The 16355-nt window shown below is 46.0% G+C and overlaps 1 protein-coding gene across 1 annotated transcript; it reads right to left on the reverse strand.

Moving 5' to 3' along the window:
* Window positions 1–3348: 3348 nt before the first annotated feature.
* LOC144888799 (uncharacterized) lies at window positions 3349–15185 on the reverse strand. Its single transcript, XM_078768008.1, has 3 exons — window positions 13899–15185; window positions 5844–5903; window positions 3349–3438 (listed from the first exon to the last, which is right to left on the reverse strand). The coding sequence occupies exons 1-3, from the start codon at window positions 15180–15182 to the stop codon at window positions 3349–3351; spliced, it is 1434 nt and encodes a 477-aa protein (XP_078624134.1). The 5' UTR covers window positions 15183–15185.
* Window positions 15186–16355: the final 1170 nt, after the last annotated feature.

Below are 16355 nucleotides of genomic sequence, written 5' to 3' on the forward strand. Positions count from 1 at the left end.
GTTTCTGGAAGGAAGTGTTTGATTACCTTCAGGAAAGAAGTGGGTAAGATGCTGGCAATGTTTGCCCACAAAGATCCTAAAAATCCCTGTGGTTTCTCAAGAATGGGATTCTATGTGAGAGACACAAGAACATCAAACATGGACAATCAGTTATTTCACTGAAATAAAGAACGACAGAGGGTGGCGTGCTCCCACCTGGGATTCCAGCATCAACCACCACAGGTCTGAACAGATTATAACGTCAAACATTCAAACTAAGAACAGATTTCTCTTCATTCTCAGGAAAGTGTTTGTGGAGGAATGAATGCTTCCGTACCTTGATAAAACGTAGTTGGTGTGGAAGTTTGTTGGAGATTTGAAGGAAGATGGAAAAAGTAAATCCCCAAACGTTCTGTAGGAAACAAACAGGTACATCACTTGTTGAATTTATTTCACATCAAACACACCAACACTTCTGAATGATTAAACACAAAACCCGCAGCATTATCCAGTAATTTTACACCAAACTCACAATATTAGTCAGGAGCAGGGACCCGTGTAATTTCCACATCATGTAAAATATGACTTCAACTCCTCAACTCTGCCACACCCCTCACAAGCACAAAGAGCTCAACCTCTGCCTGTCCACCCCAAGTCCTCAACCTCCACCTCCCAACCCCAGGTCCTCACCCTTCCCCTCACAAGCACAAAGAGCTCAATCTCTGCCGGTCCACCCCAAGTCCTCAACCTCCATCTCCAAACCCCCAGGTCCTCACCCTTCCCCTCACAAGCACAAAGAGCTCAACCTCTGCCTGTCCACCCCAAGTCCTCAACCTCCACCTCCAAACCCCAGGGCCTCACCCTTCCCCTCACAAGCACAAAGAGCTCAACCTCTGCCTGCCCACTCCAAGGCCTCAACCTCCACCTCCAATCCCCAGATCCTCACCCTTCCCCTTCAACCCAAAGAGCTCAACCTCTGCCTGCCCACCCCAAGTCCTCAACCTCCACCTCCAAACCCCAGGTCCTCACCCTTCCCCTCTCACCCCAAAGAGCTAAACCTCTGCCTGTCCACCCCAAGTCCTCAACCGCCACCTCCAAACCCCAGGTCCTCACCCTTCCCCTCTAAACCCAAAGAGCACAACCTCTGCATGCCCACCCCAAGTCCTCAACCTCCACCTCCAAAACCCAGGTCCTCACCCTATCCCTCTCAACCCAAAGGCCTCAATCCGATATATCACAGCGATTTCAATTTTCTCCTCCGACCAAATAAAACTCTTCCATTCGCTCCCTTGTGCAGGAGTGGAGGATACTCGAAAAGGTGGAAAGGGGGACATGTCTTGGGTCTCTCTGTACTAGGAGTGACAATTTGGAATTAGAAGCCATTTTGTATCCAAAGGGAGAGGTCGCTCCAAACCTGCGCCCATCGTGCGTGAAGCGTCATGTGTCCGTTTTCTGATACGAGCTCTTTCTCTGCACCAGCTCAAAATGGAGATTACATTTATTGATTAATTATTTAAGATCTTGCAACGCGTTTGAATAACCATACAATGAGACAGGATCGATTTAACTTAAAAACATGTCGCAGAAACCAAGACCAAACGAAGTGTAATGAGTGAGTAAAGGTTCACACTGATGGGTGTTTAATTTGAGGTGCACAGAGCAAGTGACAAGAACAAACACATCGGTCGTGACAGAATGGAGAACTTTGAAAGAACTGGAAGAAGAAAAATGAGAAATGTTGGCACACCATTCACACTAGATGTGCACACCATCCACACCAGATGTGCACACAACCCACACCAGATGTGCACACCATTCACACTAGATGTGCACACCATCCACACCAGATGTGCACACCATCCACACCAGATGTGCACACCATTCACACCAGATGTGCACACCATCCACACCAGATGCGCACACCATTCACACCAGATGCGCACACCATCCACACCAGATGTGCACACCATTCACACCAGATGTGCACACAACCCACACCAGATGTGCACACCATTCACACCAGATGTGCACACCATCCACACCAGATGCGCACACCATTCACACCAGATGCGCACACCATCCACACCAGATGTGCAAACCATCCACACCAGATGTGCACACAACCCACACCAGATGTGCACACCATTCACACTAGATGTGCACACCATCCACACCAGATGTGCACACCATCCACACCAGATGTGAACACCATTCACACCAGATGTGCACACCATCCACACCAGATGCACACACCATCCACACCAGATGTGCATACCATCCACACCAGATGTGCACACAACCCACACCAGATGTGCACACCATTCACACTAGATGTGCACACCATCCACACCAGATGTGCACACCATCCACACCAGATGTGCACACCATTCACACCAGATGTGCACACCATCCACACCAGATGCGCACACCATTCACACCAGATGCACACACCATCCACACCAGATGTGCACACCATTCACACCAGATGTGCACACCATGCACACCAGATGTGCACACAATCCACACCAGATATGCACCCCATCCACACCAGATGTGCACACCATCCACACCAGATGTGCACACCATCCACACCAGATGTGCACCCCATCCACATCAGATGTGCACACCATCCACACCCGATGCGCACACCATCCACACCAGATGTGCACACCATCCACACCAGATGTGCACACCATCCACACCAGATGTGCACACCATCCACACCAGAAGTGCACACCATCAAGAGAGTAGAGTATTAGAAAGGATAACAACGGTGAATGAAAAAATGGAGAAACAGATTGAGAAGATTTGGTCTGTTCTGTGGCTGATTGAGAACTGTGGCACTGGGTGGTTTGCCATTGCCTTTCCCAACATTCAGTCATGGCAACAATTTGTCATTTGTCCAGGATGCCGGTGATCGCTCGCCTACTCTTGGCTAAGGACACCCTGAGATATTTATCGTCCACCAAATAATGCTAGCAGATGGGACACCCGGCTTAATGTCCATCCAAGGGACGGCACACACATTCATGAATCACCATACCTGTGAAACACCAGGATGACTCGGTCGGGATTCGAACCCAGGCGAGATAGCTCAGAGACCACCGAGTGTGTGTACCTGTGGCCATCGTGCCGCTTGACAAGGGAAACCTTTTTCTTTGTAATCGAACGAAACAGGAAAGAATAAATTTAAGAATGAATAAGCAAGGAATGAAGACGCTCGCTGTGTGGAACGACTCGTCACATATGTGTTCATCCTCGTCTGTTGGAAAGTGTGGACAGTGATATATATATACACGTGTCTGTCCTGGTATCATTTACACCCTCTGGGATTGAGGTGTGCGTGTTTCTGGAGTGGTGTGTGCGCGATCACACCTTCAGAGTGGAAGTCGGAAAGAAGTTGTGAACTTCCTTCCAATCAGAGTTGAATAACTCCACAATCTTCCGAGGAACAAGTTCCTGTGTTATGGACACAAGAAAACAAGAATGGGGAATTAATCAACGATATTTCACTGAAATTGTGATCAATGTTGAGGGCGAAGAGACACTCAGGTGAGCATTTTGTCGATATCAGTTTTAATGCGGACACCGAATACGAAAACCTGTTCTTCACCTCATAACGTCCTCGCAACAACCAAACGCGAGACGTGAGACCGTGAACTTCTGGAAGGTTCCACCGCACGAAACGAACCGTTCAAACCTCGAGAGAAGGACGCAAAATTTGAATGCGTTACGGCACGACGCCATGACGTCGACACGTCGCAAATGCAGACACCGAATACGTCCAGGTAACACGCAACGACCACCGGACAAAGCGGACATTTTGTGGAGTTTCGTTTTTGAAGAAAAACCTTCTCGGATTTTCGGAACGAGTCGGAAAGACGGAACCTTCTCGGTACTTGAACACCTGAAGGACGCGAGAGGAACTTTGACGCAGGAGGACGTTATTTGTCCCACGAAGCCTCCATTACATCAACACCCCATTCATTTAATCTCCAACATTGGACGGAGAACTCGGTCGATAAATGTCCGAGGAAATACATGAAGAAACCGTCCGTTTAAAACTCACGTGTTTGAAGATGTCACCCGGTGCATGGTGGGAAATGGGGTGAAAGATGGTAAATGTTGATAGTACGAGCAAAAAGAGCGCGATGAGACAAGATACAACCTTCATGTTTCTCTTCTCACGAACAATGAGAGGAACAGCGATTGTGCGTTCAAATATGTACCAGCGAGAACAATTGTAACCATGGAGACAGAGCGGACACGGCGAGCAATGCATAACTAGCTCTGAACAGTTTCATGATAATGGTGAAAATTATACATTAAAAAAAGATAATTCACAATTAAAATAATTAACATTTACTGGATGAACACTTTAAATAATAAACGGCTGTTTTCATCTATAATTTTCATCATATATCCTTCAATTGAACGAATCAGGCAACATTCTCATTGCCATTAAATAATTCATTCCGTCGTCATTTCATCGCTATGGCAACGGATGCTCATTGATCAGAAAGTAATTCCTGATGTTTTTCAACCATTAAATCTGTAAATAACCCCAGGACAACAACAAATAAACAGGTGTGTGCTCTGTTACCAAGTGGCTTACTATCGCTTACCCAGTGGCTTACTATCGCTTAACGAGTGGCTTACAATCACCTACCAAGTGGCGTACTATCACGTACTAATTGGCTTTCTATCGCTTACTAAGGGGCTTACTATCGCTTAACGAGTGGCTTACTATCGCTTACTAAGGGGCTTACTATCGCTTACCAAGTGGCTGACTATCGCTTAACGAGTGGCTTACTATCGCTTACCAATTGGCTTTCTATCACTTACCAATTGGCTATCACGTACCAAGCGGCTTACTATTTCCTCCCAAGCAGCTTACTATCGCTTACGAAGCAGCTTACTATCGCTTTCCAGGTGGCTTACTATTGCTGACCAAACAGTTTTCTATTGCTTATCAAGCGGCTTACTATTAAGCGGCCTAACCCCCCCCCCCCCCCTTCCTCACTCCCCGCCCTTTGCTGCCATAACAGCCTCCACTCTTCTGGGAAGACTTTCCACCACATCACCATAGACGTTTGCGCTATTATAAGATTTGGATCAGAAAATCTTCTTCAAATTCGTTTTCTGACGAGTCTGAAGTGAGATGTGCATAAATTATATTATCGGTGGCGTTGCGAGAAAAACTTGCCGTTGATTACGTCACCACTGTGATGACGTCATGGACATCGATACAGTTTAAGATAAAACATTCAAATCAATTGAAATCGAATCGCTCCTCGATCACAAACTGACATTTACACCCACAGGGACAAACATGTGGACACAAGGGAACCAATTGTTTCATAATCCCGCGTTTTGCTCAAACATAAATAAACCCGCCCAACGTGGGGCTCGAACCCACAACCCTGGGATGAGGAGCCCCATGTTCCTACCGGGTTGTGAGGGGAGGCTAACAACAACTGTCTCGCCTGGGTTCGATTCCTGACGCCGCTATAAAATGCCATCCTGGTGTTTCACAGGGAAGGTGATTCATAATTTGTTTGCGGTTCCTCATGATGTGTTTGACATTCCTCAGACGGACGTTAAGCCGGGTGTCCCGTCTCCCGACATTCGTTTGTGGACGTTAAAGACCCCACGGTGTCCTCGCGAAGACTGGGCGAGCTATTGGGATTCAGGCGAGAGACGAGTTTGGGACACAATATTTTAAAGCAAACACAGAGTTGAGAATCGTGGTTGCAAGTTATAGCTGGGTCGGGATTCAGGCACAGACGAGACATGTTTGAAGTGAGCGTGCGGACATCGAGGTCATCGTGTCAGGCCTAGTTGGACCGTGAGTATGTCTATACCTGAAAGGGAATAAGGTTTACGAGGCTCTCGGAGATGTTTACGTAATATCCTTGAAGTTTCTATATGAGAGAGATGGATACAAAAAACATATTGGAACAGGAAAAATTATTTGGACCAATTGGTGGTGAAAACGGACACACACACACACACACACACACACACACACACACACACACACACACACACACACACACACACACACACACACACACACACACACACACACGACGAAGTCGGTTCGGAATACTCAGCTTCAGCGAGGTGGAAATGAGCAGCTGCATATTTCACCATCCACAGGAAGGTTCTCTAACCGCACTTTTAAACCGGTTAAAACGTTCACGTAAACCTTCGCACTTGTTTAAAGTTCACCTGCTGAAGTTCTAGAAGGTAACCGAGGTTGAAGTAAAGTATGAAACAGCAAAACAAAGCACCAAGAAAGACACACGTCCTCGCCATCTTGAAGCAAAGTTTCAAATGCGATAAAGAATCATCGCTCTGTGACGTCACACCCTCACAGTGACGCCCATTTGTGACATCACAATTAAGGGTTCTGTTGGCTGTCAGTTCGAATAATCGACATAAAAACGGTATTTTATTTCGAGTACATTTGTTATCCCATTGATGATGATGAACGCTCATCATTTGTTTCCAAACATTTCCCATTATAATTATTGTGCTATATGTTATAGTCGGATTCTGTTGTTTTAAAGTCGTCACCATGGTTACCAGTCATTTCAGAGCAGGTCAATCCCTCAGCCTTTATAATTGACATCTTCATAACTGTCTATATTGTGGCGGGCCCCGGGTTTCAGATCTAAGAAGAGGTGTTAGCCTCAGTTAACCTCAAACTTACAGGGCCTGAGGCAACCGAGCATGAATAACTTTGTGGGGGCAGCAGATTGCTAATCTACTGCAGATGCCAACCAGTTAACCACGTGCTTCAGTGTCTGCCATCTAATACCGTTTACCTAAATGTCACGTCACCTCTGGGCCGGGATACACGCTCTCGCCCATGCAGCAATCTTATCTTAATTAGATATTTCAAAAGTTTGCTCCGAAAAATGCCACGGTGGTGATGAATCAGTGGTGATTTTAAAACTGGTCCGATTGTATTGTTCCACGGGTACAGGATTTCAGTGACTGTGGATTAATTATTTCCATAACGTGATGCTCTGGATAAATCATTCATAAACCCTCTTGACTGAGCACGTCTACCAAATAAATCTTTTTGTTTTATCACTCGCACAAGTACTTTTTCTCCCTGACTGTGTATGTTTTCCATCTAATTTCGAATCCCGTTTTTCAAAATCAATCCCTAAAGTCAAAAGATATGGGGATAAAATACCTAAAATTGAGGCATGAATATTTCTCACCAGATTGCAGGAAAACGCATCTCAAGCAGTATAATTTTCAAATTTTCCTGGGAGAGCATCCCCAGCCAGACCCCCTGCTACAGGCTTCGGGCCTTCGGCCCACGAGTTGGAGCTTCGCCCTCATCAGTTGTGGCCCCTCCTCCCCCTTATTGGAAAGCCTCGATCCACCCCTGCTATAAATTATGTATTATTGGACCACGACTGCGTCCATCAATTTCGTCCATTAATTCAGTACTATTGGAAGTCGCAAGTTGCCTATACCCGCATTATATTCTAAACGGGATCCAAATCCGTCACAACTTTTTAGAATAGCCTGCTACATATCGTTTTTGTCCCGATCTCACAATGGTGAAGAATCACTTTAGAAATCAAATAATTATAGTATGCGAATTCATATTCAGATCTTCAACCAAAATCGAATCGATTAGTCCTTATCAGACACCCAACGTGTCCACGAACTCTAATTCAAATCCGTCCACAACTTTGTGAGATATCCCGCTATATCGGTTTTAGCCCGATCTCCCAATGGTGAAGAATCGCTAAATTCTCGATGGTATTCATAGAATACTTACCCTGCACAGTCAACTTGGTGTGAGCCAACTCTTCTGTTTTTGAACGTTTCTTTTTTTTTGATCCAATATGGCTGCCCGACCACGTGAGCGATGACATCATATTTATATTCTCCAAATAATTGTTGCATAGATCACGCTCAATACATTTTAAACTGATCAGACAAAGCGTTGTCCCTGTCGAATTATGACGTCATAATTATGGCACTGTAGAAGTAGGACTTCTACATGGATTAATTAATTAATACTTGAACAAAGTATGATACTGATCAGTGTTTCAGGTGTGGAGAACGAGGACACTGGAAAAGAAACTGTCCGTATTCCAATAGGAGACAATTTGGCGGGGAAAAACAAGATCGAGGGTACCAGCAATCACCCGCACCTCAGACAACGGACAGGCCTCCGTTGTTGCAGACCCAAAACGAGGATTGGCCTCAACAGACTAGATGGACATCTAAACCCTATAACTATAACTAGACCAAGATGAGCAAATGTCTGTGGTTCCTTTGGCTGCAAACTCTTCTGATCAAGAATAACTCATTTTTGTTCATTGGCAATGTAATGCTTAATTGTTTAAGTTCCATAAAATTCCCAGAAAAGGAAGAGATTAAAATTGAATGCAGATTTGTATACTGAATCGAGGCTCGTGAAAGATATTGGGAAGATATTGGGAAGTCTGGAAAATTGAAGTAAAAGGACCCCAAATTGGACTTAATTATTGGATATAGTTCAAGAAATCCTATACTTGACAACTGCAAACGTGTGTTTATGGGGCATCATGGAGACTTGAAATAAAAGACAAATTTTTGGGAACAATTGATTTACCAATTGGTGGGGAACGCCATGGATGATGATAATGTGGGTTTGTGGGACAAATTGACATTGTTCATATGGTATATGAGTGTGTGTTTTAATCAATTTTGGGTTAAATAATATGGCAATAATAATTGACCATGAAGTAAAAAGGGAACTGCACATTTTAATAAGGATAGACCAGATGGAAAAAAAACTGGATAATCTATTGTGGGACAAAACGTTGCTCTAAATGTGGACATTAATGGACAAATGTGGACATTGTCTGTGTTTAAAAAATTGTGTCTGTGTTTCTAAAAATTAATGGACGAAAATTGATGGACAAACTTTACAGAAATGACACCCACCCCGATATGGAAATAATGCTTCAGATGCAAACTAGTGTACATAATGCATGAGTTTGTGTAACTTTCAAAAGATTGCTGAAAACGGCAGTATACCTGTCTCGAAATAAATAACATGATATGGTTGGGATAAAATATCCATGAAATAAAAGACATAATTTGATTATGAAGGTTATCTCAATTGAAAAAGCAGATGGAAATGCAAAGATTGCTCCTCTTTTGATGTGCTGAGTTACAAGCAGCCATTAATTAACAGTATGAAATTGTGAGTAACCTTGGGATTCCATTTTTGGATAATGCTTACATGAGGACACAAAGCTATTTATGGATATGAGCTTCATAAAATTAAAAGGTAATGATATGCCTTTGGGAGTAAAATTAGTCAAATTTGTAAGGGATCTTACACGGACTTAGCAGAGTCTCTTGGAGAGTCTCTCTGCTCACGAATTTCTGATACATATAAATTTGGATTTTATCAGAATGTAAAATTGTGCTGTAGGAATGGGTGGGTATTAGGGGTAGATAATATGTTTTAACAAACAAAGACAGATGTGAAAATGGGGAAGAGCTCACTAAGATGAGCCGGATGATTTATGAAAGGAGATTTTAAAATACTCCTAGAGAATAGTAATATTTTGATAAGTACCAGGGAATTGGTTCTGGGTAGAGACAAAATTGTTGAATGGATAACACAAGAAATGGTAATGGTAGACCTCAATGTATCTTGACTTATGAAGTAGAATGACGGAATGAGTGAATAATTTTATGAAGCTGGTTAAATTAAATGAGATATTACTAAGACTCAGAGTTATGATTCTTCCTTAGGGAAGTTGGACGACAGCTCCAAATCAATGGATCGATAATAAACTAAAGTATGGATGATATATTTTGTTTGTAAAAAAATAAAACAACAATAATAATGTTGTAGGTGACGGGTCGCGCCTCCCGGCACGGCCGTCCCACGGGTGCAACGCCGGCTGGTTCGACACAGATCTCGGGTTACGCGCCTCTATCGCGATACCAAATTACACCTGTGCCTTGCCAGTTGGGGAGACACCCGTCGCTACAGGTTGGGTTTGTCAGAGACCGAGCGAAGTCTGCCGCAACCTGTAGCCAGCTTGGTTTTAATTACAAATCGAGCGGATTGCTCTTCAATGCGACACAGATGAATGCAGTGCGGCAACTTCCATACGAATCAACCAGATTTAATGGGGGAACATTAGGGTACACAAAACAAGCAAGGCGTTCACGATAACATTATAATTCAACTATGAGTAATAACCCGCTCTTATCTAGGGAGCTACAATTAAGGGTTTCGCGGGGTGACCCTAACGAGATAAACCTTAGGCCTGGACAACATTCATACAAGACAGGGGGTACTTGGTGGTGTTGATGGACGAGAGGTGAAGATGTGAAAAGGGCGAATGCAGCTCGTAACAAGCCGATGTCGCCGGATTCGAACGCCCCGCTTGGGCCTGCAGTCTGCCAAATGGCGGCCCGCCCTCTTATTGGCCACGCATCAAGCGTCGCGAAATGGCGGCCACCCGCTCTCCTTATCGGCCACGCGATCAGCACGATTTTCCGTTTCTCCCGCTCAACCACGCGCGGAGAGAGCTCTCCGGCGGGAACCCGCCGCGAAGGCCTGTCCACACGCCATCCGCGCATGCATCTTTTTTCCACCTCCTCCCTCGCACGTGCTCAGCGACCCCTCGAAAATGCCGCTTCCGGTTTTTGACGGCGCTTGTCGTTTTTGCCCGCTCAATCGCGCTTTCTCACGTCAATCCATTGCCTCGATCATGGCATTGCAACCGAGGCCGGTCTTAATGGAACTTGCACCTTGTTTGATTGTCAAGATGTAATTAAAAGGGAACCGTCTCTTGTACACCACCAATGCACCACACAAAACAGCCTGCTACACCTTCCGACACAAAACTACCATCCCAGTACAGACGATCTATGGTAAACATACATCTAAGAGGGGACCTGAACTAATTCTATATTTAATAAACCACTAAGGGCCATTTCCGCAACACTACCCCCACCTTTCTCCCGAGGCTCTCCCGAGCCTCCACTAGGGGCAGCCCGCGGGAATGGCCCTGTCTAACGTACAGCACAAATCTTCCATTTACTCTAACCCACAACATTGCAAGCACTTAACTCCAAGAAGCAAAGTATCAGTAAGATTGGCATGTCCCTATCCTAGTGTGTCGGATCACTAATCTAACAAACACATCCACACTCTATGCACAATACTTAACATTCTAATTACTAGGGCATTGCCCGTACGTGGGTGCCCGTTCCTTGCCAAAAAAAAAAAAAACGCTACCCGTACGCTCTACCCCGCCCGTACGCCCGTAAACAAAAAAAACAACGCTCTTCGCTTCCGCCCTTCGCTCTGACTGAATTGGGAGAAATAATGCGCATAAGAAATCGAGAAATTATTATTTTCTCCGGAAGAAATCGAATTACGAACCGTACCGTAATGGCGCATGCGCTCAGCTCCGCTCGCTCTCACATCGGCCACGCCTACGCAACAAAGCGTTCTGTGATTGGCTGCCGGAAGTGAAGTCTTCACTGTCCGGAAGTTCGCAAATCGCAGTTACGATGAATCGTTTTAATTTAATCGCAGTTTGAATTCGTTTTAAAACATAGTTTAACGGCAACATAGTTTTCCAACGTGAAATAAATGAATACGCTCTCAAATGTGCCGTCCGAGGCAGAGTCTGATCGCCACGTTCGGCACACGTGATAGCTCGCTGCTCTCTGATTGGTTGAAGCGTTTTTTGGACATAGCTCGGTAAGTACTTCTCCGATTAATATGAAACCTTGAAAAGGCACATCCTCGGGTCCCCAGCAATATACCTGGCAAGTTTAAAGTATATCGGACCGGTAGTTGTCGAGAAACAGCGGTCACAGACAAATATACATACATACATACATACATACATACATACATACATACATACAAACATACAAACATACACACAGAGATTACTGGAATTATAGATAGATGCATTTGCGCAGGAGGGCATTCAATGTTACTTTCAACACCAATATTCACATCGGAGCAAGACATTCAGAGTTTCAAAGCTTCTTGACGTGTTCGCTCCTTCACGCCTCCTCCCGGCAGTGTTGTGTCTTCACCCCAGAGGGGTTTCCTTACTTCGTGGCCTTATTGGCCTCTCACCAGGTGAGTTCAGTCGGCCCAGTGGCCTAATCTCACAAAGAGTCCTTCGGCCCACTGAGCCAACAAGACGGCATGAATCTTCGGCTGCAACAGCCCGCAAAAGCACTTTGGCCTCCATGGCCCACAAAAATGCTTCGGCCCACATGGCACACAACCGAGCAGCAGCAGGCAACAAGCCCTGCCTTGGACAGCAGGTGGCACAGTTCTACCGATGGTAAGCAAATGCAGTCTGGAGGCATTCTTGAGGGTGCAAGTGGGGGTGATGACCTCAGCCCAGGCAAAATGAAGAGTACCCTTAACCTTCCTTGCCTGACTTATCTTGGTACGACTTGTTTTAGTATGGTCTTTTTAAAAAGTCCTTTCACTTTTTAGCTGACAGGATGGTGTGCTTCTTAATCAATTGTTATCTGTGTGCTCATGACACACTGGTGGCTTCTCTGGCACTTGGAGAGGGCGACCGAACCTGGCCCTTGTTCACAACTTTCCCATCAACACGACTCGTACCAGGTGTCACACATGAATGGTGCGGAGGAGAGTTCATCGAACCTAACCTTTTACTTGAAGCTCTAACCAATGGCACAAACCCTGCCATTGCCACAATGATCCTAATGACCCATTTTTCCCAACCTGGCACACTGTTCCATTCTTTTAAACCTGGGCAAGGCCCTTATTTGTCTCTTTTTCTTCACTTGGTGGTGCCAGGCATAACTCATTGGCTGGGGAGTGTGACTACAACTAGGCCTCTTTGCCTGCTTCCAATAGGTGGTGGGGGACACCCAGCGACCTCGGGGTTCACCAGAGCGCGCCTCTGGCGCTCCTAAATAAGGGGTGGCTCTCTAGCCCCCACACTGTGCTCTCCAAGCACTCTAACCGGGTGGCTCTCTAGCCCCCGCACTGTGCTCTCTTAGCACTCTAAACCCTACTGTCTGGTGTCCCCTCCCGACTCACCAACTTCCAATACCATGTCACACTCCCAGCCAGTACCACCATACCTTGGCTGCACCTACCCCTAGCAGTCCGCCTGCACAATGGAACAGCAGCCAGAATCCACGTCAAATCCACTAAGTCCCCCTAACCTACACTCACTTGGTTAGGAGACTCCTACCAACAGGGTACATTGTTCGCACTCACTCTCCTCATTCACACAATCACGCCATTCATCCCAAACACCTTCGTCATTCATTCCACAGTGCCACACACCCAGTCCACAACACCATCCAACACCTTCCACTTTTTGCAGGGGTGTTTAACGCCCTGTCTGTCATGTCCCCACTATTTCTCTCACTTTTTTTTTCTTTTTTTTTCAATCTGGCCTGCTTCTGTGGCTCATTGGAAAGGGAGTGAGGGAAGGAATCCCTCATTACCCCTTACATGGCCCCGCCGCCTTTCCGCCACGGCTCATAAGGGTCACGTCTCAATTGGGGTCGTGGTCCACCCCTCCTTTTCTCCAGGGTTCGCGGAAGTCAGGTAGACCCCACTTGGGGGAGCGGCCTCCCCCTCTTCTCTTTAATTCCCTGAAGACAGGTAAATCCCATTTAGCTAGCCGAACCCCTCGTGTCCTCAGAGAGGTCCGATGACCAAGGGACACCTGGCGGTGTCGTTGCTGGGCCCCTCTTGTTCGAAAATGGGTCCAGGGAGTATGTGATGCATGCCAACGCCGCCTGCTACGCATCTGCGCTCTACCTCGAAGTTCCTGTGAAGCTGAGGGAGAAATTACAATCCCCTTTCTAAAGCCTGCTCCTGGTGGAATTTCTATTTCCCCTTGCACCTCGAACCTATTTCCTACGTCACCACTCATTCCATGCTCTGCACTCACACACGTTTCGGCCTTGACAGCACACCCCGGTGCTGTAAACTGGACTATGGGCTCACAGCATTCATCCACAGGCATTCCATCCACACATTCAGGTGTCACGCATACGTGCACCCCATCGGACAGAGTCTCTTGATTAACATCAAATCCAATTGCGAACTTAAGCTCATCGTCCGCACCATGTATGCAGATGCCCACGTACCTGCTTCGTTCCAAAGTCACATCGGTCCGGTCGCTCATCATTGGTTCGCCACACTCCTCTGGGCCTGTCAGCTTCACTTGCTGGACCTGCTCAAAATGTGTTTCATGAGTCAACAACCCCGTATACTCCCTCCATGTCTCCATCACCAGGGTTTGCTCCAATTGTTGTTTCATTCGACGAGTGATGCCAATCAAGTCCTGCACCACTAACATTCCTCCCTGTGATGACGTCACACATCCCACATTATTGTGCTGCCCTACTTCCTGGCTCCATTTTCTTTCCCAGTTGAGTCGTTCTTCCTCTCTGAGCCTTTTTAGTTGTTCGTTACCTTTCCGGAGTCTTTCCATCTCTGCGGGCTCCACCCTTGCTTTCTCCTTTAATTGGTCAATTTCCGATTCATATTCCTCTTGTTTCTTATGCCACCGTCCCTCTTGTGCTTCATTCTCCAATCTCGTCGTTTCTCTCAATTGATTGATTTCCTTTTCCTGCTTCATTCGTTGTTCTTTCATTACACGTTCATCCATCTCATTCTTTAACCTGGCTTTGGCTTCCATCTGTTCAATCTGCACAGTGTGGTTCCTTAACGTTTCCTTCTCCGTCCTCTCTCTTTCCTCACTCAACATCCTCAGCTTGTTTTGTAATTCCCTTTCTTTGTTTTGGTGTTTCTGTAACTCCATCTCATTTTTTAGTCTTGCTTTACCTTCTATCTGCTCAATCTGCCCAGTGTGTTTCCTTAACATTTCACTCTCCATCCTCTCTTTTTCCTCACTTATCTCCTCTACTCTTTTGCGTGCTTCCTCTCTCCTTTTGTCCATCCTCTTCACGTATTCCTTGCTACTTTCCATTTGACGTGCCAGTTCATTTCCTCTGTACTCTGATTCCCGAAACTGGCTTGATTTCTCAGACAATTCTCCCTTCAGTTGTTCCAATTCCAAATCGTGTTCCTCTCTTTCCTTTTTCAAGTTCTCCCGATCCCGGGCGTTTCTGCTTTGTTCTTTCTCTATTCTCTTGTTCAGTTTGCTCTTCTCTTGTTCCATGTATTCCTCCCCTCTTTTTATCTACTGTTCTAGGCTTTCTCTTGTCTGATCACCGGATCTTACCTTTTCCTTCAGTTGTTCCAACTCATGGGTACTCCCCTCTACTTTCCTCTTTTCTCCCCGTAGTACCTGGACTTTTTCCACCAATTGATTCCCTATGCCTTCCAATTCGAGAATCCGTGCTCGTTCCCATCTGGAATCTGTGTTGTCTCGCAATGCGCCGGCCAAGGCCATTTCCGTCCAGTGAATTCGTTCCTGTGCATCGACCAATTGTTGTGACTCCCTTTGCTCCTCATTTTCCTGAACCTCACTTGCCTGCTGTAGTGCCTCATGCAATTTCGTGTGTAACTCCCCAATATAATCCTCCTTACACTCCACCTGCTCCCAGGCATCCTCCAATCGTGCATGAAGCTCGTTAATGTATGCATTGTCGTCCTGCGTATTTTGCCATGACGCATGCTGTGACCACGTGGTTTGGATCGGTGGGTGGGAGCGTTTTCTTTGTGATGTGCGGCTCGTTGCACTCTTAATACCGATTCTCTCCCACCTCGTGTCACGCTGCTGAGCCGCGCAGCCATTTTGCGACTCCATCTTCCTTTATAAATTACGAAGTTTGACACCCAATCCACTCAAAATAAAAATGAAACCAAATTTGGAATTTGCGAGCGACGTGTTTTTTTTGTTTTTTTTCTCTTTACGCGCCTCTCACAATCGATGTTCGGGGTGCGAAATTCCCACTCCTGACACCAGTGTTGTAGGTGACGGGTCGCGTCTCCCGGCACGGCCGTCCCACGGGTGCAACGCCGGCTGGTTCGACACAGATCTCAGGTTACGCGCCTATATCGCGATACCAAATTACACCTGTGCCTTGCCAGTTGGGGAGACACCCGTCGCTACAGGTTGGGTTTGTCAGAGACCGAGCGAAGTCTGCCGCAACCTGTAGCCAGCTTGGTTTTAATTACAAATCGAGCGGATTGCTCTTCAATGCGACACAGATGAATGCAGTGCGGCAACTTCCATACGAATCAACCAGATTTAATGGGGGAACATTAGGGTACACAAAACAAGCAAGGCGTTCACGATAACATTATAATTCAACTATGAGTAATAACCCGCTCTTATCTAGGGAGCTACAATTAAGGGTTTCGCGGGGTGACCCTAACGAGATAAACC

This window comes from Myxine glutinosa, chromosome 14 (genome assembly GCF_964187855.1).
Source record: "Myxine glutinosa chromosome 14, kmMyxGlut1.1, whole genome shotgun sequence".
In the NCBI taxonomy this organism is placed as follows: Eukaryota; Metazoa; Chordata; class Myxini; order Myxiniformes; family Myxinidae; genus Myxine; species Myxine glutinosa.